The sequence below is a fragment of the Oreochromis niloticus genome, linkage group LG3, assembly GCF_001858045.2.
Source record: "Oreochromis niloticus isolate F11D_XX linkage group LG3, O_niloticus_UMD_NMBU, whole genome shotgun sequence".
In the NCBI taxonomy this organism is placed as follows: domain Eukaryota; kingdom Metazoa; phylum Chordata; class Actinopteri; order Cichliformes; family Cichlidae; genus Oreochromis; species Oreochromis niloticus.
Genome location: NC_031967.2, coordinates 59,056,891 through 59,080,346, shown reverse-complemented (window position 1 = coordinate 59,080,346; position 23,456 = coordinate 59,056,891). Strand labels below are relative to the sequence as shown.

At 40.9% G+C, this 23,456-nt stretch overlaps 2 protein-coding genes across 2 annotated transcripts; both read left to right on the top strand.

Annotated features, from left to right (window-relative positions):
- The first annotated feature begins 4,713 nt into the window (after window positions 1-4,713).
- Window positions 4,714-16,817, top strand: LOC112845992 (uncharacterized). The gene is made up of 8 exons (XM_025905176.1): window positions 4,714-5,317; window positions 5,523-5,644; window positions 10,016-10,051; window positions 10,269-10,538; window positions 11,020-11,300; window positions 11,402-11,684; window positions 14,654-14,926; window positions 16,510-16,817. The coding sequence occupies exons 2-8, from the start codon at window positions 5,608-5,610 to the stop codon at window positions 16,815-16,817; spliced, it is 1,488 nt and encodes a 495-aa protein (XP_025760961.1). The 5' UTR covers window positions 4,714-5,317; window positions 5,523-5,607.
- Window positions 16,818-21,014: 4,197 nt separating this feature from the next.
- On the top strand, window positions 21,015-22,543 carry LOC109197101 (uncharacterized). The gene is made up of 2 exons (XM_019352227.2): window positions 21,015-21,411; window positions 21,930-22,543. Exons 1-2 carry the CDS (start codon window positions 21,351-21,353, stop codon window positions 22,481-22,483), a joined length of 615 nt encoding a protein of 204 aa, XP_019207772.1. The 5' UTR covers window positions 21,015-21,350; the 3' UTR covers window positions 22,484-22,543.
- The last annotated feature ends 913 nt before the right edge of the window (window positions 22,544-23,456 follow it).

Sequence of the window (23,456 nt, the reverse complement as noted above, 5' to 3'; positions counted from 1 at the left end):
ATCTAGCAAAGCTTTTGCCAGGGGGCCAGGTAGGGCATTAACAGAGAAAGGTGGACATAAAGATATACTTTTCTTTCTTACTCTCATATAAAATATTTAGCTTTTATTAAATAGTTATCTGAATCTCACAACCAAAGTTTGTATAATAATACACAAGATTGGCTGTAGACCATTGTTCATAATTCAGAACACTGTGTAGAAATAACAAAAAACAAAAAGTGAATGCATGTGTGAAAAGTGGTCTATAATGTAATGCTTCAGAGCGTGTTCATGCAAACATTGTCGGGTCTGCCGTGGTACAATGGGACTTCTGCTCATGAACCTGTGTGCACAGCGTCTGCAAATCGGCGCTGTACGAAGTAACTTCATCTTTACACAAAACTGTAAGCTGTCATCTGTGAAGCGTGAGCGGTGTTTGTTTTTACCATAGTTCATGGTGGAGAATGGCTGCTCTTCTGAGTTTTTCTGTCTGTAGCCGTATGAATGGCAACTACAGTGATTAGCAGCGGCATAGGCACACATAAAATTTCTTCTGAAATTTTCGCTTTCTAGTATAGAGCTTATAATATAGCAAAGCATCAGAGTTCTGTCATTCAAAAACAAAAGATCTGACTACTACTAACACATATTTATATATTTCAATATTAATTGTTAGAATTCTGAGATTTATTTATCGATATTTGTGTAAGACAGTTTTGTGGATATCCTCTTTGTAATAAACAGAGGTGGTGCAGTTTTTTTCTCATGTTTATCTAAACTTTCTGTAATCTGTGTGTTTGTGTTCAGATCTTCCACCAGAGCCAGCGGTCATCTACTCCTCACTGAAGCTGACCCACACACCTACACCACAGCTTAACCAGTCTAACCAGTGATGTCCAGCTGGCTGCCAAACACATCCCTGCACTCCTCTCTATATTATATATTATTTATTTAACCACATTCTGTGTGTGTTTACAGTCTTACAGCTGCACTGGGCCAGTTTGAATGTAGAGCTCAGGATGAAATGGAAAGTTTCTTTTTCTCTTTAATAAAACATCTTAAATACAAAGCAGTTTCCTGGTCACTGAACACATCTGTGAAACGTCAGCCAATCAGAGATTTAAAAAGGGACATTGTTTCTTCACGTGAACACAGAGTCAACAGCCTCTGAAAACAGCTGCAGCACATCAGCAGCATCATTTCATTTTATTCTTTAAACAGACTAAACTTGCTAGAATCATTTTAAGGAGTAGCATCATCCTCACATGTATCTTAAAGTCTATTCTGGCAGCTTAAAGAAGTACACTTTAAAATTAGTTCATTTACCAGACTGCACATTTTTTCCTCTCAACCTTTCCTCTCAGGAAGAGACATGAGGAGAGAGGAGTCGAGGCAGGAGGTGTCCTTCCTTCAAATCATCATTTTAAAGTGGCGTCAGTTAAATATGACTTTTGACACAACTGCATTAAAGGCTGAACGTGGGAATGCCATCAAGATGTGAACAGTTTTCTTTGAAACTGGCTTCACAGGTTTTCATGAAAGTGTTGCATCGTTTTGAGTGAGTGAGCAGCTCTTTGGTCATTAAGCTTCTTGTTTTGAAAACTAAATTCAGTCAGCAGAGGTTTTGAAATCGCTTTAGGTTAAATGTCCCATGATCTCAAGTCCACATTTTCCATCGCAAGACTTTGTCTCGTTTTGCAGGGAGCGATCCAGCTGCAATTTATTCATCAGGGCACAGAACAAGTAAGGCGAGTTATGGACAAAATGCAGATGCAGGCCACGGTTGAGTCAAGTCTGCAGCCAATGTTGTAGACTGCCTCCTGGATGAATCAACCTATTAAAGAAGTGATTCAGTCCATTTGTCCAACTCACATCCCCTACAGGCAGAGGGTTTTGATCCTTGTGGCCCGAGATGGTTCTGAGGCCTCTCCAGACTTCACTGACATTGTTTTGTTGAAGCTGGCTCTCCATCTTCTGCCTGTAGCTGTCCTTCCCATTCCTTATGAGTCCTCTCAGCTCTCTCTGCACCCTTTTCAGCTCCTCCTTGTCTCCGGCTTTGAAGGCCCCACTCTTCTGCTTGGGTACGGCTTTAATTTCTGGGGTAATCCAGGGTTTATTTTTTAGGGAAACACCTGGTGAGTACGGCGTTATCCACACTCTAGTTAATGTAGTCCGTAATGCAGGTCACAAGGCTGTCGATATCCTCCCAGTGGTCGTCACAAAGCACCTCCCACACAGTAGACTCAAAGCAGTTCTTAAGAGCCTCCTCACTCTCCTCCAACCATCTCTGCACTGTGCAGGTAACTGGTGGCTCTCTGCACACTAAGAGCTCGTACACAGGGACAAGGTGCACCAGGTTGTGATCACATCTTCTCAGGATAGGGAGAGGTGAAGAACTGTATGCCTCATTTGCATTGGCATACAGTAAGTCCAATATTTTATTGTTTCTGGTTGGGCACATCACATACTGGAGTGTGGAGTCCAATGACACATGATTAGAGTCCCCTGATATTAAAAAAAGTCTGCTGACCACAGAGTGGAGAGAGTCATAGGTTGCATCCGCATTGGTTGACAGGGGGACAGGACTCCATTAGCATCATAATGCTACACTGCCAGTACTCCCTCTGTAACAATGTTAGCGTTATTAGCTCCTCAGTCGTATTAGGGACAGATCTCACATTTTGACGTTGCTCTCTCCCGGCACGACACCCCTGTCTCCTCTACCACTACTGCAGTGGGCAGTCTGTCTTGCTGATGGTGGATTCTGCTCCGTACAAACTCAGGACCCTGTCATACAGGGCTTCCTAATCTGAGTCTGAAGACAATGAAGAGAGGAGGATGATCTTTGTCTTTGATGGCTCCTTTGTGGTGGCATCTTTACAATGTTCCTGCAGCAGGGCCTCAAGCAAGGGCGTAAGTTTGGCATGGACGGAAGGGACATGTCCCCACCAATATCCAGCGATTATTGAATTGTCCCCACCAATAATTTGATCTCTTCGAGTAAAAAAAAAAAAAAAAAAAACAATAGAAAGAAAAAAAACGATCTGTCAACATTCACCCAGCGGCGCAGAAAGAGTTAAATTACGTTCTTTACTGGAGTCCTAAGTCATGTGACAAATATAGCCAATGTGATTGGCTTTGCCTTTTCAGGGAGCTCTGAGTCAAAGTCGTGCATAAAGTAGGGTTAGGTTAACATGAGTGCAAATGGTTGTTCAATGTTCATTCAAAGAGATATTTTTTTGAGTGTTTTATTGTCATGACTGTATTTGAAGCCATTTTTATTTTTGTATGATACCTGATTTATATGGAATATGGCTGAGGGAAAACCTAAAATACTTAGTCAATTGTTTAATAGTAATTTAAACTAGAGATGGCACGATACCACTTTTTTATGTCCGATACCGATACCGATATCATAAATTTGGATATCTGCCGATACCGATATGAATCCGATATAGTGTGTTTTTTAATCAATAAAACTTTTTAATATCTTGCTGCATTTTGTATAAGTTCATACTCAAGTTTAAATAAACAACAACACTAAAGCTATTCTGTTATACCTGCATATAAAAAATACACTGCACCCAAAATATTTCATAGTTCAGCAATACTGATCAATCTAATAAACTTAAACCTACTCCATCCTCCCTATTCTGGTATTCTAAAGAGTACTTAGCAGAAATATTAAGCAACCTAACTAATAGGGTTGCAAACTCCCAGCAAAAAAAAAGGGAACCCCCCCCCACCCTCCACCTCATGATGCTTAATCGATGTAATCAACTTTAATCTGATGCAGGGTGAAAAAAAATGCACAGAAACAAATTATTTTTCAAGAATAATTAAATAGATTCAACATCTTTCTTCAACAGAATTGCAAACTGCACAGATGGTACTTTCCCAAAGGAAAAAGTACTATAGCTTACTAGGGTATATTAGACTTAATAGTTACTATATACAGTAATGGACTTCTATACATTTTACATCAGATTAAAACTGTGGGTGTAAGATTCAGATAATTATTTATTAAAAGCTAGACAAATGAGAATAAGAAAGAAAAGTATGTCTCTGTGCCCCCTTTTCCCTGTTAATGCCCTATCGGCCCCCCTGGCTAAACTGTGCTAGATCCGCCCCTGCACAGTTACCAGCCGTCAGCTACTTAGAAAAGGATCCTGGTGTAGAAAGTAATATTAAATAAATTCTAACAACAGCTTATTAAGGTGAAAGGTGCTGCTGTTGTTCCGCCGCTGGTTTCCTCTTTCTGGTGCCAGTGGGCCAAAAACAAAGAAGAGAGACGGACTCGCGACAGAAAAGCCGATCAGCTGATCATTAAGCAGTTTTACGATTGAAGTAGCAGCAGGAGAGGGAGAGAGAGAGGCCGTCGCTCCATATATCGGTTGTTAAGCTTAACGTGGGAATGCTTTACAAACATTCAGAGATGAACTTACACACTTGCTTTACTTCTCTCTGGGATAACTTCCTCGGAGATGAAATGCTGGATTGCTAGGGAGGCTACAAATACACACAGCCGCTCTATCACATGACGCACACTGCTCCGAGGTGCTACGGTTATGAGGCGAGTTACGCCGTGTCGCAAGTTTTGTGAGGTGTTTTTTTTTATATTAAATGGATCGGATTACATTTTTTATTTCTCGCCGATATCCGATCCAGTAATTTAGGTCAGTATCGGACCGATACCGATACGTAATATCGGATCGGTCCATCTCTAATTTAAACAGACATGGGGATTCTGACGAAGCACTTTCAGAGATGACAGAGTGTGGCATGCACCAAGACCCACGTAGTCAAAGGGTGGCTGTGTTTTGTTTGTTTTGTTTTGTTTGTTTGTCCCCCCACATTTTGGTTTTGTATTCTCTACTATTCTGCTCTTATGCTAATTCAATTTTTATGCAATGTGATCTGTATTTACAGCGGACTGTAGTGTTCTAAAAATTCAATAAAATATTAATCACAAAAAATGTAGTTCACTAAAAAAACCTCATCTTGTTAAATTAATAGCACTGACCATCCAAAAATACCAAAAGAAATAACTTAATATTTAACATTCATGTGCTTTGATTCTTCACTGCATGTTGTTTTCAGATGTTCATTCAGCAGCGTCTTTCACAGTGAGTCTTGACAGAGTGCAACACTTCACCTCTGACTCTGTCTCACTGACCTGTGAGGAAAACTCTGCCGAGAGTGAGGAGCTTTCCTGACAATGGCCGTCTGAACTGTTCTAACTGCATACAAAATCAACACATCAAAGTCACATACTGCAGTGTACTGGTGTGAATCTGAATCAGGAGTTTCACCAATGCAGTCAACATCACTGTACATGGTATGTTAATGATTGCCCCAATAACATGATAAGCCTATTACATCTGTTTTAGGATGAAAGGTGAGACCTTGGACAGATGAAGATTGAAATAAAAGAGTATAAACCCATCATTTTGTGGTCAGAGCTTGTTAAAGGTGTTAGTTCTGTTGAAAAAGGAAGGAAGCAGAGAGAAGGAGTAAAAAAACCCTCTTTGTTTCCTTCACAGCTCTTTGGTATCTGCTGTGCTGCTGCTTCACTGTCTTTACAGAAAGTTGTAGAAGTTCTCAGACGTGTCACTGCTGGATGTGAGGATGGGAGCCACTTTGCTCTGTGAGCTGGGCCTATTCTGTGAGTGCATTACTGACTTCTACTGTTTGATTCATACTGATCTATAAACATGTTTTAGTAAGAAGAACAGAGCATCAGTCATTTGTACCATTTCAGGTCATGTGATCAGAGGACTCTCATGTTTGTTACCAACATGGTTGTTTGTAGACTGGATTAGATTTTAGTGCAGTGACTCAGATCAGAGTGGAGCTGGTTTAGTTTATCTATGAAAGGTTTGTTTCTCCATCAGTGATAATTTGATGTATTTTACATCTTAATATAAAATCTCACAAATCATAGTAGAAACTAGTAAACCCACAATGTTTTATTTATGAGATATTTGAGTGTCTATGGAGCTTGGACAGAAGACGACTTTACTTCTTTGAGTTTTGTGAAGCTGTGTCACCTCTCATCTGAGAAGTTTCTACAGTTCTAAAACCAAAAGATGGAGAATGCAGGTATTTAAACCCTAGTGGTCTTAAAGGGTTGAGGTTTTCAGTACTCTTGGGAGCTGCAAATGGTCCAGTTCTCCCCAATCCATCTCTCTCTGCCTGTTGTTGCAGCTTCCCACCCCCATGATCAAGTACATTTCATGACTAACATTCAGACTCCACAGCCTGTCTCTCTCTCTTTCTCGATCTTTCACACACACTTACACAGGGCTGGACTGGGACAAAAAAAATGGTCCGGGCTTTTTGACTAGAGACCGGCCCACCAGGTATTAAAGCCATAAAGCCTTTGAATGAAAACAGATGCTGTTGTGACAGTGATGTACACTGTCTTGTTGGTATATAAATGATTTCTATACATTTTACACACAGTACTGGTACAGAATCTGGAAAATGTGGGAAAATACTGGCATCATATACAGTGCTTATTTCTGAAGAAATCATGATGGGACCCTGAAAAAAAATTGCTACATACAATAATGGATTTCTATGCATTTTACATCAGATAAAAACTTTGGTTGCAAGATTCAGAAAATTATTTAATAACAGCCAGACATTTTAAATGAGATCATAAAGAAAAGTATTTCTTTGTGCCCCCCTTTCCCTGTTAATGCCCTACCTGGCCCTCTGGCAAAAAGTTGCTAGATCCGCCCCTGCACAGTTACCTGTCAGCTACATAAAAAAAGGATGCTGGTGTTATTTGTCTCTCAGAAACAGTTCATAACTTCCCTTCAAGTCATTCATGTCACCTAAAAGGTAAACCTGTTTCTACATCACCTGTTCAGCTCTGATGATTCAGTAAGGACATCTCCTGGTTTCATCTTCATGTTTCCCTCTCACCAGATAACCAAACCGACATCATGACCAGCAGCTTTTACAGCTGTGGCTCCAGCAAACATCAGCTGATACTAGAAATTAATATTAAATAAATGCTAACAACAACTGATCAAGCTCAAACGTGCTGCTGTTGTTTAGCGCGACATCTGCTGGTTTCTTCTTTCTGGCGCAAAGTGGGCGATAGATAAACAAGAGAGAAAAGCCGATCAGCTGATCATTGATCAGTTTCATGATTAAAGTAGAAACAGGAGAAATTTGTAGAAAACTGTAGAAAATTCACAGCTGGACTTGAAAAAGCAAAATGTGTTTGACAAAAAAAACATTGTGTTTCTGACTGCAAAGACTTTCAGACAGGACAGGATTAAAAAAAAAAAAAAAAAAAAAAAAAAAAGGAAAACCTCTGGTGTTAATGACCTACACTGTTGTTCCCACCTTGGCTCATGTGATGAGGCACATGATCAATAATGAGTTAATGGCCTTCCTAAGTAATACAACCACTAGGGTTTAAATACCTGGGATTCTCCATCATTTAGTTTTAGAACTGAAGAAGCTTCTCAGCAGAGATACAAATGATCTTCAAGAAACGTAAAGAATTGCAGTCACTTTCTCACAAAGCTCCTTAGACACTCAAATATGGCATAAATACACTATCATGACTAGGGATGGGTACCGGTGTCCGGTGCCATGATGGCACTGGTTCTGACATAAACGGTAGTAACCAGACCGAAAAGCAGCGCACATTTCGGTGCTTTATTTTTTATTTCCTGACCAACAACATTAGGAGTACTCGATCCCTCCTCTGTGATGTCCATCACTGCGACTAGAATACAACAAAAATGCAATATTTGTTCCTTAAAAAAAATTGTAGAAAGAACAACAATAAATCACAAATGTGCAGCGCTGAAACTGGCCCCACGTCGCCGAGTGGAGTCCACCGTCCAACCAGTTGATTGACGGCTCACGGCACCAATGTAACTCCGCTCAGTCTCTATCTCCGGTGCTGTAAGAGTAAAACTCTCTGGACTCGAGATGGGTAGAGCTCAGACGTGGTTTATTCCCCTCTTGTGGGTCTCTGCAATAACATGGGATATGAATAACCATGGGTTTCAGGCAACAGCATTCCGCCCAAACACAGCAAAAGCTTCCTTGCTACTAACTGATAAACAAATGATCGTATAGTGGAACTCTTAGTTTTCTTAAAATAAATAAAAACCAAATATTGATTGAAAAATACAATGGCAACAAAACTTATTACGGAAAATAAAATAAAAATATTACTGTGTTAAGGGAAAATCTCCCAAATAGAAGGCTGCCAAAGTAAAACAGAGACACAGTGAGACAATATAATCAATCACATGTACATGGGTGAACGTCTCAGAAGAGAGTCACACAGTGTACTTCTTTATTCGTGCATTTATAGTCACTGGTGACAACAGTGAATACGTCTATTCATAGGAAGAGGAATGTTAGTGCGTAGGGAGTGAAGATAAGAGTGGTTGAGGTGTATGTGTGTGTGTTGTGAGATTCAGAAGGACGCAGCCCTTCTTCTTGTTAGAGAGCGCAGATAAAAGTGTCCAGCTCTCCTCTTCCTGCTTGTTCAGCTATTATCGCTGTGAGAAAGAATTTATAAAACAGCCTTGTAGTGGACAACAGTCTAAGTCATCAAAAGGTCAACATAGAGTATTCTATCATATGCAAACTTATATCATTAAAAGCTTATACTGACTACAATTTTCCATTGACATACTGCATTGTGGTTTAGGTAAAAAAAACAGAGAAATTAATTCACTTAAATGCACATTCATGTGAAAATAAATAAACTTCCAGACCAAAGCCAAAATTTCCTTTCATGTACAATATTAAATGGAACAATGCTGCCATCTACTGGGCAAAACTTAATAAGCAGTGTTTCTTAACTAGGGATGGGTACCGGTGTCCGGTGCCATGATGGCACCGGTTCTGACATAAACGGTAGTAACCAGACCGAAAAGCAGCGCACATTTCGGTGCTTTATTTTTTATTTCCTGAGCCAATTCTAGCCAATCATTTTACGTTTCCGAGGATAGTAGGCGGGCCCAGGTACGTACGTATGCCCAAGGCGAAGCGGTCAAAAGTCTGGCTGTACTTCGCAGCAAAAGATGCAAACTCAGCTGCCTGCAACAAGTGCTTTAAGCTGATACAGTGATACTGTCAAAGGAGGTAACACCTCGAATCCAATGAAACACCTGGCGACGCGTAGCGTTTTTTTTAAAAGCCGAGAAATGCGCCGTGTTTGATAGCTTGCTGCGAGACCTCACACCGTGCACATCTACTGCGGGTGTGGTGCCTGTTATCGGACCTGGAGTTAGCAACATCCCCCAAAAACCCGAAGAGTAGAGTCCTGGCCCCTAGCCCTGCCAGCGTAGCAGAAATGATGAGGATGATGATGGCAGCAGCAGCCGTTCTTCTCTGCGTGAGTAGCTTAATGTTGTTTGTGTGTAATTTACGTTGAGTAGGCTAACCACGTTATTACATTAATGCATGTAAGGTGAACTAGCAAACACCGTCGTAGTTACATGCGGCTGTCTTCTTGTTTGATGGCAGATACTCCCTTCACCCTGGCCAAAAAGGCTAAAATGTATGAATGTGTGTGTGAATGGGTGAATGACTGGATATGTAAAGCGCTTTGGGGTCCTTAGGGACCATAAAAAGCGCTATATAAATACAGGCCATTTAAAATGACCAAAGAAAAAGTGGAAAACAGTTAAACATGAGAAGTTTTTGGACAAAGTTTGTGTTTTTTCCATTGTTTAAGCACTGCTTCCAACCAAGAGTGATGCCATATATGCCCTATAGCTGAAGAAAAGGCTTACATTGTTATCTTTTTACAAAAAACAGCTAAACATGAAAGGTTTTTGGACCAATTTTGTGTTCTCCATTCTTTAAGCACCGGTTTGAGCACCGTTTAAGCACTGGCACCATTTCAAAAGTACCGGTTTGGCACCGCTTTCGGATAAAACCTAAACGATACCCATCCCTAAACATGACATGTATGATTGACTACCTACACAGACATATATGAATGTTTTTAATTTGATCATGTCAGAAGTTTCTGTCTTTACTGTAGTGCTCTGTACGCTCCTCTGTACTGGACACGCTCAAGGTGACTGAACAGATTTCACTTTATTTAATTTTGTTTGAATTTAGTTGATAAAGATTCATCTCAAAGTACTGCATCAATCTGAATTACATTTCACTTATGTAGTATTTGTTATTATTATTATTTATTCATTATTCAATAAATGAACATTGTATGTCACAGATTGTGTCGTACATAAAGTGTTTCAGATTGCTAACTTCGTGGTTGTGTTGGATTCTAGATGCTGTGCTAACTATTGAACCCAGCTGGTCCAGTTTATTTTTCATCGGAGAGTATGTTACCTTCAAATGTGACATGAATGAAGGAAAAGACACTGACTGGGAATACAAAATCAACAAGGATGGTCAAGACTTTTTCTCCTACAGGATAAACAAAGACTACAAATTAAAAATGACATCTACAGGTGACAGTGGTGAATATCAGTGCTTTGGTCTCAGGATGAGCTCACGTGATACAAAGAAAAGTAATACTGTCTCTATATCTGTATTAGGTAAGTCTTCAGTGACCGACAGCATAAATGTATGATCCCTGTTCAAATACTCAACTGAATTATAAAATAGAGAACATTTAATTAAATTAGTCAATGAAACTTGAACTTGAACAAGGAAAAACACTGTAAAGTCAGTGCTTCAACACTCGCAGACTTGGCAATTTTTCAGTAGTACATGTTTGAGTTTTAACAACAGCAATCATGGATGAAATTTAATTTAATTAAATTACATTTCTGAAGGAAAAGAAGAAACATCAGAAGCTTCATAAAGTTAAAAGTGGTGATGTTTCTGTTATCTAAACCAAAAAACTGTGAACTGTATTAGTTTGCATTAACTGTGACATTCTCAGGCCAGAGAATGGACAGAAATGTATACTGTGTTTATTTAGAGAGCTACAAATATAAATTGTATTGTTTTTTAATGTTTTTATGTCATTATACTAAATTACACAGATTTATTTTTCTTCCTCTTTCATAACAGCAGATAAACCCAGAGCCACACTGACAGCAGGAACAACAATCATACCAGTAGGGGGCAGTGTGACACTGACCTGCTCTGTGCAGAACTCTGATGGATGGAAATATGAGTGGTTCACAAACCAAAGAACCTCTGAATTTCCAAACAGAGATCAACAAAACAGAGATATCAGAGTATCTCACGGAGGAATCTACAGCTGCAGAGGAACAAGAGGAAACCCAGTTTACTACACTGATATAAGTGATGATGTCATCATTAAGGAAACTCCTAAGTTCAGTAATTTAGTTTGAAATATACATTCACTCATGATTATCAAACATACAATGTTAAGTTTTCTGTGTTGATTTCATGTTTCTATTTGTATCTCAACTGTTAATGTGTGTAAACAGTTTCCATTAAAGTTGTTATAAAACAACAACCCAACTGGCCTCAGTTATTCAGAGGTGAGACGATCACTCTGACATGTGAGGTGCAGGAAGGAGGTGAAACCACTGAGTGGTTTTCTGAATGGAGAGGACCCGGGACACCCACACAGCTGATACCCTATAATGTTCTGAGATTTGTAGTTTCTGAGTACAGCAGTGGTGACTACATGTGTAAGAGTCGACGCGGTTATGACCGATATTCTTCAACAGAGTGGAGTGAACCCTTCACATTGTCAGTATCAAGTAAGTCATGTTTGTTGTGTGATCTCCATTTTACAAATGTTATAATGGTCAGCACAGGATGAATTCAATGGTATATGAAGCATGTTACATTGTTAGTCAGACAAAGAACTGCAGCTGATAGTAGCCTCATTGTAGACATATTGATGCATGCACAATCATCCAGGTAAGTAAGGTTTTCACACCTTGGCTCATGTGATTAGGTAGAGGATCATCAGGGGGTCCTTTTCTCCCTCTTTGGGGGGATACTCCCACTGGGTTTAAATCTGGGACTCTCGGCCATTTGACCTTAGAACTGAAGAAGCTTCTTGGATGAGAGGTGAAACGGGAGACAGACACTATCTCTACTTTCAAGATTAGGCTTAAAACTTTCCTTTTTGCTAAAGCATATAGTTAAGGCTGGACCAGGTGACCCTGAATCCTCCCTTAGTTATGCTGCAATAGACGTAGGCTGCCGGGGATTCCCATGATGCATTGAGTTTTTCCTTTCCAGTCACCTTTCTCACTCAGTATGTGTTAATAGACCTCTCTGCATCGAATCATATCTGTTATTAACCTCTGTCTCTCTTCCACAGCATGTCTTTATCCTGTTTTCCTTCTCTCACCCCAACCGGTCGCAGCAGATGGCCGCCCCTCCCTGAGCCTGGTTCTGCCGGAGGTTTCTTCCTGTTAAAAGGGAGTTTTTCCTTCCCACTGTGGCCAAAGTGCTTGCTCATAGGGGGTCATATGATTGTTGGGTTTCTCTGTATTTATTATTGTGCGATCTACTGTACAATATAAAGCGCCTTGAGGCAACTTTTGTTGTGATTTGGCGCTATATAAATAAAACTGAATTGAATTGAAAAAACGTCTTCAAGCAACTTAAAGAAGTCCAGACGCTTTTCTTTCCAAGCTCCTTAGACTACAATGACCTGGATGACTGAGAACCTTCACAGACATACCTCAGTGGGCTGGTTTCAGTCATTATCCAAATATACTGTTTATAAGATTGGGGAAACCTGCAGTCAGCTGAGACTGAAGAAGTCACTTGGATGAGTGACGAAACGTTTCTCCCACTGAAAATACTACGTGCAGATCAACCGAATGAACTTTTGGATACTCATTGTAAACAGTTTGTCACCACTTTGTGTCATGAACTTTCAGCTGGTTTAGAGATGGCAATGCTGACCTGCTGCTCCATCACCTCACTACAATAATGACATAAATAAACAGGATAAAAAGTATAGCATTTTACAAACTTTCTCAACAACAAATAACTACAAATTTCCAAATTCTGTTAAACAAACAAAATCATCTTGGCCTAGGATCTTGTGCAAATAATGTGATCTGTTAAAATAAATGACAGTATTAAATAAGTAAATAGTTCAGTCCACTGTGTAATTCACTATGCCTAACACAGGCAGCAGGGTGGCATGCTGCTTTGCACTGGTTTCAAATCCACTGTCTGTCTGAGGTCTTTCTGTGTGGAGTATGAATGTTCTCTCCATGTCTGTGTGGATTCTCTCCAGATTCTCCATCTTCTTCCCACAGTCCACAGAGTTAGTGGGGTTTGGTTTATTGGTGAATTTAAATTGCTTGTAGGTGTGAATGTCTCAGCCCGGTAACAGATGAGCGACCTGTCCAGAGTAGCTTCCTGTTAGCTGCGATATGGTCCAATACCTTGTGATCCTGAATTGTTGAAGCAGAATACATTAATGAGTTTGATTTTGTTTTTAAATGCAATGACCAACAATCAGATTTGACATTTTAGTCAAAACATTCAGGGTCGGAGCCACACAGCTTCAACCCAAAAAGATATCAGTGCAAAGCAGGAAATGGAGGAAAATTGAAGGAGGGAAGTTAAAGTAATGTTACTGTTGCTATGGTTACCATCCTCACCAACACTAGCCAGCTCAAGCAGGAGGCTAGAATATTGAGATTATTCCCTTTAAACCCACTCCCAGACCTTAAAGAGGGGCCAGTTTAGTCTTATAAGAGTATTGCTGAAAGAAGAAGCTGATGTCATTACTGTAGGAAAAGATCATAGTGGACAGAAAGAGTCTATTGGGTCTCTGTGTGTGTGTGTGTGTGTGTGTGTGTGTACCTGTGCACTGGTTCTGTAAAACATAAAAAATAACATTAGAAATGATTTAGATGTAGGAATTATTTATTTTATTTATAAGTCATTATTTATAGAGTGTAATATATGTGTTTCTCTTTGCCTGCTTGTTTTTGTGACTAAAATAATCAATTTGGTGTTGTCTTTGCTCAGCGTGATTATTGTGGGATCAGGCATCTCTGAAAGAGGAAAAGTATCTTGATGACATCTATCAAAACTTCAAATGGCCTGCAGCATTTATTTTGAATGAATTTAAAATATTTTTCTTATGTAAAAGAATCATTTTAAAACCACACCTTAGCGGCATCAGCTCATCACACCACCACTGCATTTAAGGCTGGACTGGCTCCTGAGTTTGTTTTGTTGTGTGTGTGGCTGGCAGCTGATAAGCTGAAAAGCATTGAAATGTGGCCGGGTCTGTTGTGCGTCTGTTACAGTTTTAAAAATTAATGTAAAGTAATGCAAACTCCTCGAAATAACAAATAATCGAATCATGTGAGAATGATCAATGAGGGTCACAAAATGTTACAAAGTCTCTTAATTAAAGTTGAACTATTTCAAATTCTTCTGTGCAGCTATAATGTGTATTTTCTCCTGTGTGGTCTGACATCTGAAACTCAGATTATGAGAAGTCTTCTGTCTTCTTGTGAATCTGTTGTTGTGGTGGGAGCAAAGAGACATCACACAAAATAATGGAGAGGAGTAATTTAAATAAAATAAAGCATCATAATGAAATGGTCAAAAATGCATTCTGTGAAAGGACAAAATGCATTATGGGCCTAAACTAGGCTGACAACATCAGGGCAGTGCAATCCTAACCTGTGTGTGGTATAATATATTTATTCTTTCTATCTTTGTCTAAACTCAACATCAGATCAACCAAAGGCTCAAATAACGTCTGATATGAGACACGTTCCAGTAGGGGGCAATATGACCCTGAAATGTTCAGTGAACCCATCATCATATGGATGGAAATACTACTGGTACAGAGATGAGAACATGTCTGAACTCCTGACCACACAAGATGCAGTTTTCCACTCAAATGGACAAATCACAGTCTCACAGGAAGGACTCTACAGATGCAGAGGAGGCAGAGGAGATCCAGTTTACTACACAGAGGACAGTGAGCCCTTCAACATTGATAAAAGTAAGTATTTTTTTTTTCAGAAGGAAGTTTTCTATTAATACAAACTGTGGAAAAAGTTTTATTTTCTCCTTTTTTTCCTGTATCAATGATTCATGAAAACATTTGGCATCAGATGTGCAGAGCAGAGAAAATAATTATCATATGTGAGATCCACAGAGAAGACACTCAGTGGGAATGAACAGAGACTACCAAACTTAACTGTGTAATAACTGTGGAAGTTAAAATTTTCAATCTTTGTTTGTTTAGCTCTGACTGAAACTTGCAAAGGCAGAATGAAATGTGCACAGCAGTCTTTAACAGACTGAAGTGCTACCATTTTTTGAATACGTTTTAAAATTACACAAATTTTCAAACTCCCTCAGCAAATAACAAATCTACAGTTTATGTTGAAGAAAGAAAGTCATCTAAGGCTAATATCTTGTGCAAATACTGCCATCTCTTAAAATAAATATAGTGAAATAAGAAGTCCACTGCCTAATTCACTATGCCTAATACAGGCAGCACTGGATTCGGTCTCAGGTCTTTCTGTGTGGAGTTTGAATGTTCTCACCATGTCTGTGCGGATTCTCTCCGGATTCTCCATCTTCTTCCCACGGTCCACAGAGTTGGAAACTGCAGGCAGCGCAACATTTTTAATCAGACAAAGAGCTTCACGTGATGGTAGCTTTTTCACCACTTTGTGTTTGAACTTTCAGCTGGTATATGTAGCGCAGTACTGATATGCTGCTTCCTCACCTGAGTACAATCATGAAAGAAATTAACAGAAAAAATACTTAAGTACTCATTTGTAATTTTAAACCCCTGTAACTAAGAAAGCAACTATGATTTCACTAAAAAAAATAATACAAGTCATCCTGCCTTAAGATCTCATTCAAAATAAATAAAAAACAGAAGCATGCTGTTTCTTTCACTATGACTTCATGTGTTTAATACAAAATGCAATGATAAGGAAAAAAAAAAAACGAAATAATGTTACTGTGTAAGTGCCCCCAGTCACATACACACAGCTGCAGCAGGAGGCTAGCATATTAAGGTGATAAGACACCCTAAAAAGGGGCCAGTATATTAAAGACCGACAGACAGATTTGGTCTGATATTTGAAAATCAGAGTGCAAAGAATATGTGGGCAGCACTTGCTGGTCACTGGTGAAATACCTCTGTGTGTGTGTGTGTGTGTGTGTGTGTGTGTGTGTGTGTGTGTGCTCTAAAATTCGCAATTCACAGTTTACAGGTGAAGATTTTTCCGCAATTTTCATGAATCGCCTGTCTTTAACTTAAATAACTTAAGACAACCAAAATAAATGTGAATCGATTCATACGTTTAACATTAGCAGCATTGCTCTATCAATCAGTACCCCTTATTTTAGTAGACCTTTTGTTTCTTTTTTTGTTTTTACATTATTTTCCCCATTGGACACAAAAAATGATCAGCGGTCCAAAAGTCTATGCACACTAGTTCCATCGGCTCTGACGTCTGGATGCTTTCCAGTGGTGCACAAGCATGAGGTTCAGGTGTCTTTCCAACCACACATCTCTCACACTGTCGAACATGGTTGGTTATGTCTTTCTCCATCCCGACCCAGAAAAACCTCTCACGGGCAAGGGAAAGTGTCCGTGCCTGGCCCTGATGGCCTGCATTATCACGAAGGCTGAGGAGGACTTGAACCTTCAGGCTATCAGGAACAACAAACTGGAAAATCTTCTTGCTCAAGCGGTGATGCTTTATCACCCTGTACAGGATGCCGTTCTGTACTTTAAGCTTCTTCCACTGCCTGAGAAGCCCACCAACGCCACCTGGTTCCGAAGCTGCTTCTCGCCTAGTAGCCTTCCTCTTTCTTCGCAGATAGAAAAGGGCTCTGTTTATTGCCTGATCTTGTTGTTGAAGACTTGAGAGCTGGCTTTGTGGGAGAGGAACGACAGGGTCCTCCTCAGGAAGCTGTGATAAAGGTGGGTTGACATTGGTCAAACCATGGTCACACTGCGCACTCAGCACAGCTGACACCTCATCAGCATTGATCGAACCCCTCTCGCTCTGATGGTCACACTCAGAAACCGAGTCTGGTGAGTCTGGCTCTGTGTCCTGAACAATGTGGCAATTGTTAGTCAGCCGAAAAGCATCCTGCACAGTACCTCTCACAACCCCGTTGACCTCATCTAGTAGAGCAACATAAGGCTCTTTCAGCAAGCGATGACCAATACATGACTCGACAAATGGCTCACTCAGCATCAGCCACTGTATTTTTAACCCCTGGCACATACTTCAGATCAAAATCATACGCCGCGAGCTTCGCCACCCATCTCTGCTCGCAAGCATCTAAACGTGGCTTTGTCAAGATGTAGGACAGGGGATTATTGTCCGTCCAAGCCGTGAAGTGCCTTCCTTTTAGCCAGTGGCTGAACTTGTCACACACGGCCCATTTAAGCGCCAAGAACTCTAGTCTGTGCGCTGGGTAGTTCATCTGAGACCGTGACAATGTCTTGCTGGCAAAGGCAACAGGTCGAGCCACTGTCTCGCCAGGAGAAACTTGTGAGAGTACTGCCCCGATGCCATCAAAGGAGGCATCAACTGCAAGGATGAAAGGCTCATTAAAGTTGGGATGAGCCAGAGTGACAACATTAGCCAGTTCCATCTTGAGCGTTTGGAATGATGTGCGACACGCTGATGTCCAGTCACTTTGTTTCAGAGATGGCTTGGCAGAAAGTTGCTTCTTGGGCATCCTTCCTTTCCTCCCTCGAGGATTTGCCTGTCGTCCCGAAAGTAACCTGAACAGGGGCTTGGCCTTCGCAGAACAATCAGGAATGAAATGTTGGTAATAAAGGATCATTCCTAAGAAGGACCGGATCTTCTTCTGGGAGGGAGTCACACCATCGCTCTCCATAAGCTGTTCCTCCCTAATGTTGGTAATAGTGTTAACCTTGTCTGGATCAGTTCTCACACCATCCGCACAAATGACATGTCCAAGAAATTTAACTGACCTCTTAAGAAGATGGCATTTCTTAGGGGTCAGCTTAAGGTTGTGACTTCTCAACCGAGAAAAGACCATCTCAAGACGTTGAAGGGCGGTCACCTCGTCAGGCGCAAACACCATCAAGTCGTCCAAGTAACAAAGCAAGCTGCTGAAATTCTCGTCACCAAAGATCGACATCATCATTCGCATGAAGGTCGCTGGACTGTTCGACAGGCCCTGAGGCATCCGGTTGTACTCATGGAGACCAAAGGGTGAGGAGAATGCTGTGTATTTCTTGTGAGGCTCGTAGAGAGGCACATTGTAAAATCCAGAGGTCAAATCCATTGTTGAAAAGAAAACATTTCCACTGAGAGCAGCCAGGGAGTCGGCTTGATGTGGTAGCGGGTGCGCGTCTTTAGCAGTCTTTGCATTGAGCCATCTGAAATCAGTGCAAATGCGCAGGCTGCCATCCTTCTTCCACACCAACACCAGCGGCGATGCATACTCACTGTTTGACTTCCGGATTATGTCCCTTTCTTCCATCTCATTTACAGCAGTTCTCAACTTCTCATACTGACTCGGCGGCACTCTACGATAAGGCAAACGAAAAGGCCTCTCATCCACAAGGTGTATTTTGTGGACAAAATCAGTAGCTTCTCCACAGTCCATTTTATCCCTAGAAAAGATAGACCCATACTTTTCCACAAGCTGCAGAAGCTGATCTTTCCATCTGTCAGACACCTCACAACTGTCTAAGTCCAAGTCTTGTAGTCCTAGTCTGTGCAAAAGTTCCTTCCTTTGTTCAACAGACCTTATGGGCACAGAACCCTGTTCAAAAGAGTGGCTGTTAGCCATGATCTTTTCAGGAGGCGACAGCTCTTCAACCGCGATACAAGGGTAGACATCAGCGATTTTACAGTTCTTCCTCAGAGTCACACGCTTGTTGCTGGGGTTAATCAGCTTGAGGGGAACCCATTTGTCACCCCACAGTGAAGAGATGGAACGGCCAACCAGGATGTCTCTGGGTCTTGTTGGGAAGGAAGTATTATTTTTTGTTATTTTTATTATTTCCATGTATTATTTTATTTTTATTAATTCTATTTTTATTATTTTGTTATTACTGTTATTACTGTCATTACTGTTGCATTATAATCATATAGCAAACATATGTATACTAGAGGTATTGATATTGCATTCAAATGTTTAAATATATTGCCACCCAATTAAGTCTTTATTACAAGTCCAGTTATAACCACTTCAAACTGTTGAGTTGAATCTATAACCCGAAATGCTTTTGAATTTATAATCTTAAATGTTTGTATGCAGACTGCAGGGTGAAAGAAAAGGCCCCACGTAGAGTAACTCCAAAATGAGACAGTAAGTTATAGGCTTTTGAAGTTGCAGGCTTTGCAAAAGTGAAACCAAAACCAGAGTCTGAGTTTGTATAATGAGTTTATACATTTTACATAGAAGTTAAGATTATCACAACACAGGATGGCCTCAGCCTGGTTGCCTAAGTTGGGGTCAACTAAGGTTCAGAGAGCAGATGCACACTCTGTGCATGCACAGACAGACATACACACACATACACACACACACTGTTAGGGTGTAGGTGAAAGTTGACTGATGAAGCAGTAGATGCACGATGCGAGAGCGGAGCTGGCTTACGGGAAACCACCAGGGAGAAGATGGAAGCCAGTGTACTTTTAATTGTGCCTTAAGTTGTCAAATAGAACATTTGTGGTTTTGAAGCTGATGTATGTGATGACGCAATGAGGGGGCGTCACTAAATAAACTCTGATGCATATAAAACTGTATTTTGATGTTAGGAGGATGAGATTGTGGGGCTGTCTGCTTACAGAGTCAGCTCATTCTCCCACGCGTGTCATTTCATTAAAATCATCGTCTTTGCCCTTTGGACCAGTGTGGTTACTTGCATTCCTCCTGTGTTTCCTTCCCTACATTTTTGAACCTTAACATTTGGGGGCTTCGTCCGAGGGGGGAAGTGAGACAGGACGGAGAAAGGTCCGAGGCGTCAGGCGCTCAGGCATTGGTCAGTGGTCAAAGTGAGTGACAAGCCGGCATACAGTAAAAGGTAGGCACCACCTGTTGATCTTATGAACCAAAGTGTGTCAAATTGGGCTGTGTAAATTGAAAGTCTACTCACTGAAACTACTGGTAGATGTCTGCTTTGATTTTGGTGAAAAGTTGAAGGTTGAAGTAATGATAATGAAATGGAAGTTTATAAGTGACAGTACTGAGTTAAAGAGAATAAAGAAATGAAAAGAGAAAGCAGTTGGACTGCTGAGAGAATTAAAGCAGTTGGACTGCAGAGTGAATTTAGAGTTATAGGTTATTGGCGAAGAGTTTGTGACAGTTAAGTCTTAATTGAATATAAAGCCGGGCTTGGGCATCAATAGAATTGCATGTGTGATTTTATGGGGTGTTTTCAAAGTAATTAAATTATCTTAGGATGGGACTATGGGATAGTCTTAGGAAGCGCATCGCCCAGAGGTAACAGTAGTAATATACCTGTAGCTTTTTTGCCCCCCCCCCCCCCCCCCCCACCCCACACCCCCACACCCCCCACACCCCTACCCCACACCCCCCTCCCCTATCCCCCTCCGCGTCCATGTGCGCGCGAACGGACCTTGCGCGTGAACGGACCTTGCGCGTGAACGGACTTGCGAGTTCAGAGATCATATGTTTACATGTGTTTAATAGCGTTTTATTTAATGAAACCATTACGTGTTTTAATTAAACTCTTTTTTAAAGGATTGTATAGGTCTCGGAGTTCTGTTATTTAGACATAGATGATTTAATTTAACTAGTTTAGGGGTATTTTTCTTTAGGGGTCTGAAACACACACAGAGGCTAATAGTTTTTAAACAGAAAGTTTTTCCACCTTCTAAAAACACATATTCACACGCAGCATTTAATTTAACTAGTTTTTAGGGGTATTTTTCTTTAGGGCTCTGAAACACACAGAGGCTAATAGTTTTTAAACAGAAAGTTTTTTCCACCTTCTAAAAACACATATTCACACACAGAGGTTAATAGTTTCAAACAGAATACCACAAACAGCAGGCATTCCTTTAGAAATGGGATTCTTAATTCTGCAACAGTTAGACCCCCCTACAGTCAGCAGAAGAGGTCATCCTTATCAAGAGCATCTCAATTGTACTGCCATAGTTTTCAATACAAACAGTCTCCTTTATCTTATGGCAGAGTGCCGGCGGTGCCAGGTCCATCGGTGCCACCATACCTTTTATCATGCCATTACACTTTCTACTGACCATCCTCCAAACAGGCATCACCTTTTGTTTACACCTGAAACCAACTCCAACCCCAAGGGACTGTAATGACACCTCCTAGAGGACTGCTCCAATACATATAAAAACGGTCTCTTTCACCATATGGAACATCAACAGCGCAACCTAAAGAACACCTCTAACTAGCTAACTAAGGAGTGCAGGATGACGTCTGTATCAACCATGACGAGCAGCCTGGACATCGCCCAAGCCACAGAAGCTCTAGGTACGTGTACAGGTGTATGTACCCGATACCCTCATCGTAAAAAGCAACGCTGTAAAAACGTCGTAGATGGGTCTAAATTTAAGTTAGAATAGCAAGGCAGTAATAGGTATGTGTATACCGTTAAATATACCAACGGAGCAGTTATACTTCGCGTAGATTGTGGTGAGGGAGTGTTTGCGCAGACTTGGACAATGTAGTCATCCCAGAGATGCTGTATGTTTCCCAGTGGAACAGTCCAACAGGCCCTGAGCTTTACAGTGCGAGGCTGATCGTTTTAACCGTAGACCCGATGACTTTATTATTCTCAGGGTATGTGATGACAGGGAAAGTTTTATAGCGGCCAGAGGGGTTGAAAACTGGAGGTTAAATCCTTACCCTCTGAGCATAGAAGAGCCGCACTACATGGTTTAAGGATATGGTTTTTATACAGTGGCATAAATGTGTGTGCGTGTGTGTGTGTGTGTGTGTGTGTGTGTCTATGCAACAAATATAAATCTTTTTATTGTTCCCATTTTCAGAGCGAGACATGCAAGCGTGGGACCTCTCAGACTCCCCACCGCCTGCGCTGCTAATCCAGACCCCACCACCTCCTCCCCCCTCTCCTCAGCTGCTGCAGGATCCTACAGGATCGGGTCTGTGTGAGGAAACCATTATCGACATCAAGCTTGCAACCCATCACCTGGTGATGTTGGCATTAAACGCCTTTCTACAGGAAACATGCTATGGATGTCGAACAGCTCAACCCAGTCAGGTGCAACACAGCTGTTTGTTCGAACTGCCCGAGTATTACTTTGACACATACTACGACGATGTGATGCTGAGGCTCAAGACATTCCGATTCATCCCTGCCATTCGCCTGTTTGTACGCTCGTACACAGACGATGGGACTAAAACACAATTCAGCAGAATTGCAGAACACACCATGACTGAACTGAGATCATCACAACATATAGTATGCGCAATTAACGACAATATTGCACAGCTGCTAGAAGCAAGTCGTTATGCCCGTCGTGTTAAACCAGCCATGCTTCGCATGATTGGTAACTACTGGGCTGGGAGACACCTGGTTTAATGTATGTTGTTCAGTATTCATTGTCTGTGTGAATGAAATAAAAAGACATGTCAACACCGACATCTTAGTCATTTGCGGTCGATTTTGCTTATACAATAGAGAAAAGCAACAATACAGAGTGTTTCTCTGCTCCAAGACATCGGTGGGGCCTTTCACACGGTAAGCATGACTGTTATACCCAGCGCATAAATGTCTGTATGTCAGTGCTGATTATTCAAACCCTGTTTAAAATGTGACACATATGTTGTCCGAAAACAAATCCTCTAAATTTGCAAAGTTACTGATTTAAAAATATATTTACGAATTTTTAGTTGCATGACAAACATACGATAGACTCTTGAGTGTATTTATTTATATAGCTGCATTCACAACGGTATAAACGTGCTAAATAAAAGAGGCCCAAGCACCAAAGCACTCTAATGCAAGCCTCTAAACTGTATGTTGATAAGTGCATGAAGTTAACCTCTGCAGTTGAAACAGTTTGTATCCGCACTCCGAGGGTCTGCTGAATTGTTTTTAATATTGTGCTTTTTTTCACGAACTGCAGATGATGAATTCCTCTTTATTGGACGTAGTGTCCTTAAGCTATTGTTGCTCATACTTACAGAGTTCCCTAGCTACTTCTTTACTATGTCAGTAAACTTTTTGAAAAGGAAGGCGTTGTAGATTTAAAGAAACATCCTAATTGAAGCAAAGGCAAAAAATCGGAATGAATTTTATGTGACTGTTCATAAAGCCAACAACAAGTGAAAATCCAAAACCGACCCCAATCCTTTGTATTAATGATCTCTCTCTCTCTCTCTCTCTCTCTCTCTCTCTCTCTCTCTCTCTCTCTCTCTGGGTGTGTGTGTGTGTGTGTGTGTGTGTGTGTGTGTGCGTGTGTGAGTGTGTGTGTGTGTGTGTGTGTGTGTGTGTGTGTGCGTGTGTGTGTGTGTGTGTGTGTATGTGTGAGTGTGAGTGTGTGTGCCCTCAC

Bases quoted from the DNA above. Each gene is read 5' to 3' on its own strand.
- LOC112845992 (XM_025905176.1), top strand. From the start codon at position 5,608: ATGGGAGCCACTTTGCTCTGTGAGCTGGGCCTATTCT. The intron at 5,645-10,015 runs GTGAGTGCATTA...TCTTTACTGTAG, and splicing joins CTGTGAGCTGGGCCTATTCT to TGCTCTGTACGCTCCTCTGT. The intron at 10,052-10,268 runs GTGACTGAACAG...GTTGGATTCTAG, and splicing joins CTGTACTGGACACGCTCAAG to ATGCTGTGCTAACTATTGAA.
- LOC109197101 (XM_019352227.2), top strand. From the start codon at position 21,351: ATGACGTCTGTATCAACCATGACGAGCAGCCTGGACATCGCCCAAGCC. The intron at 21,412-21,929 runs GTACGTGTACAG...TCCCATTTTCAG, and splicing joins CCAAGCCACAGAAGCTCTAG to AGCGAGACATGCAAGCGTGG.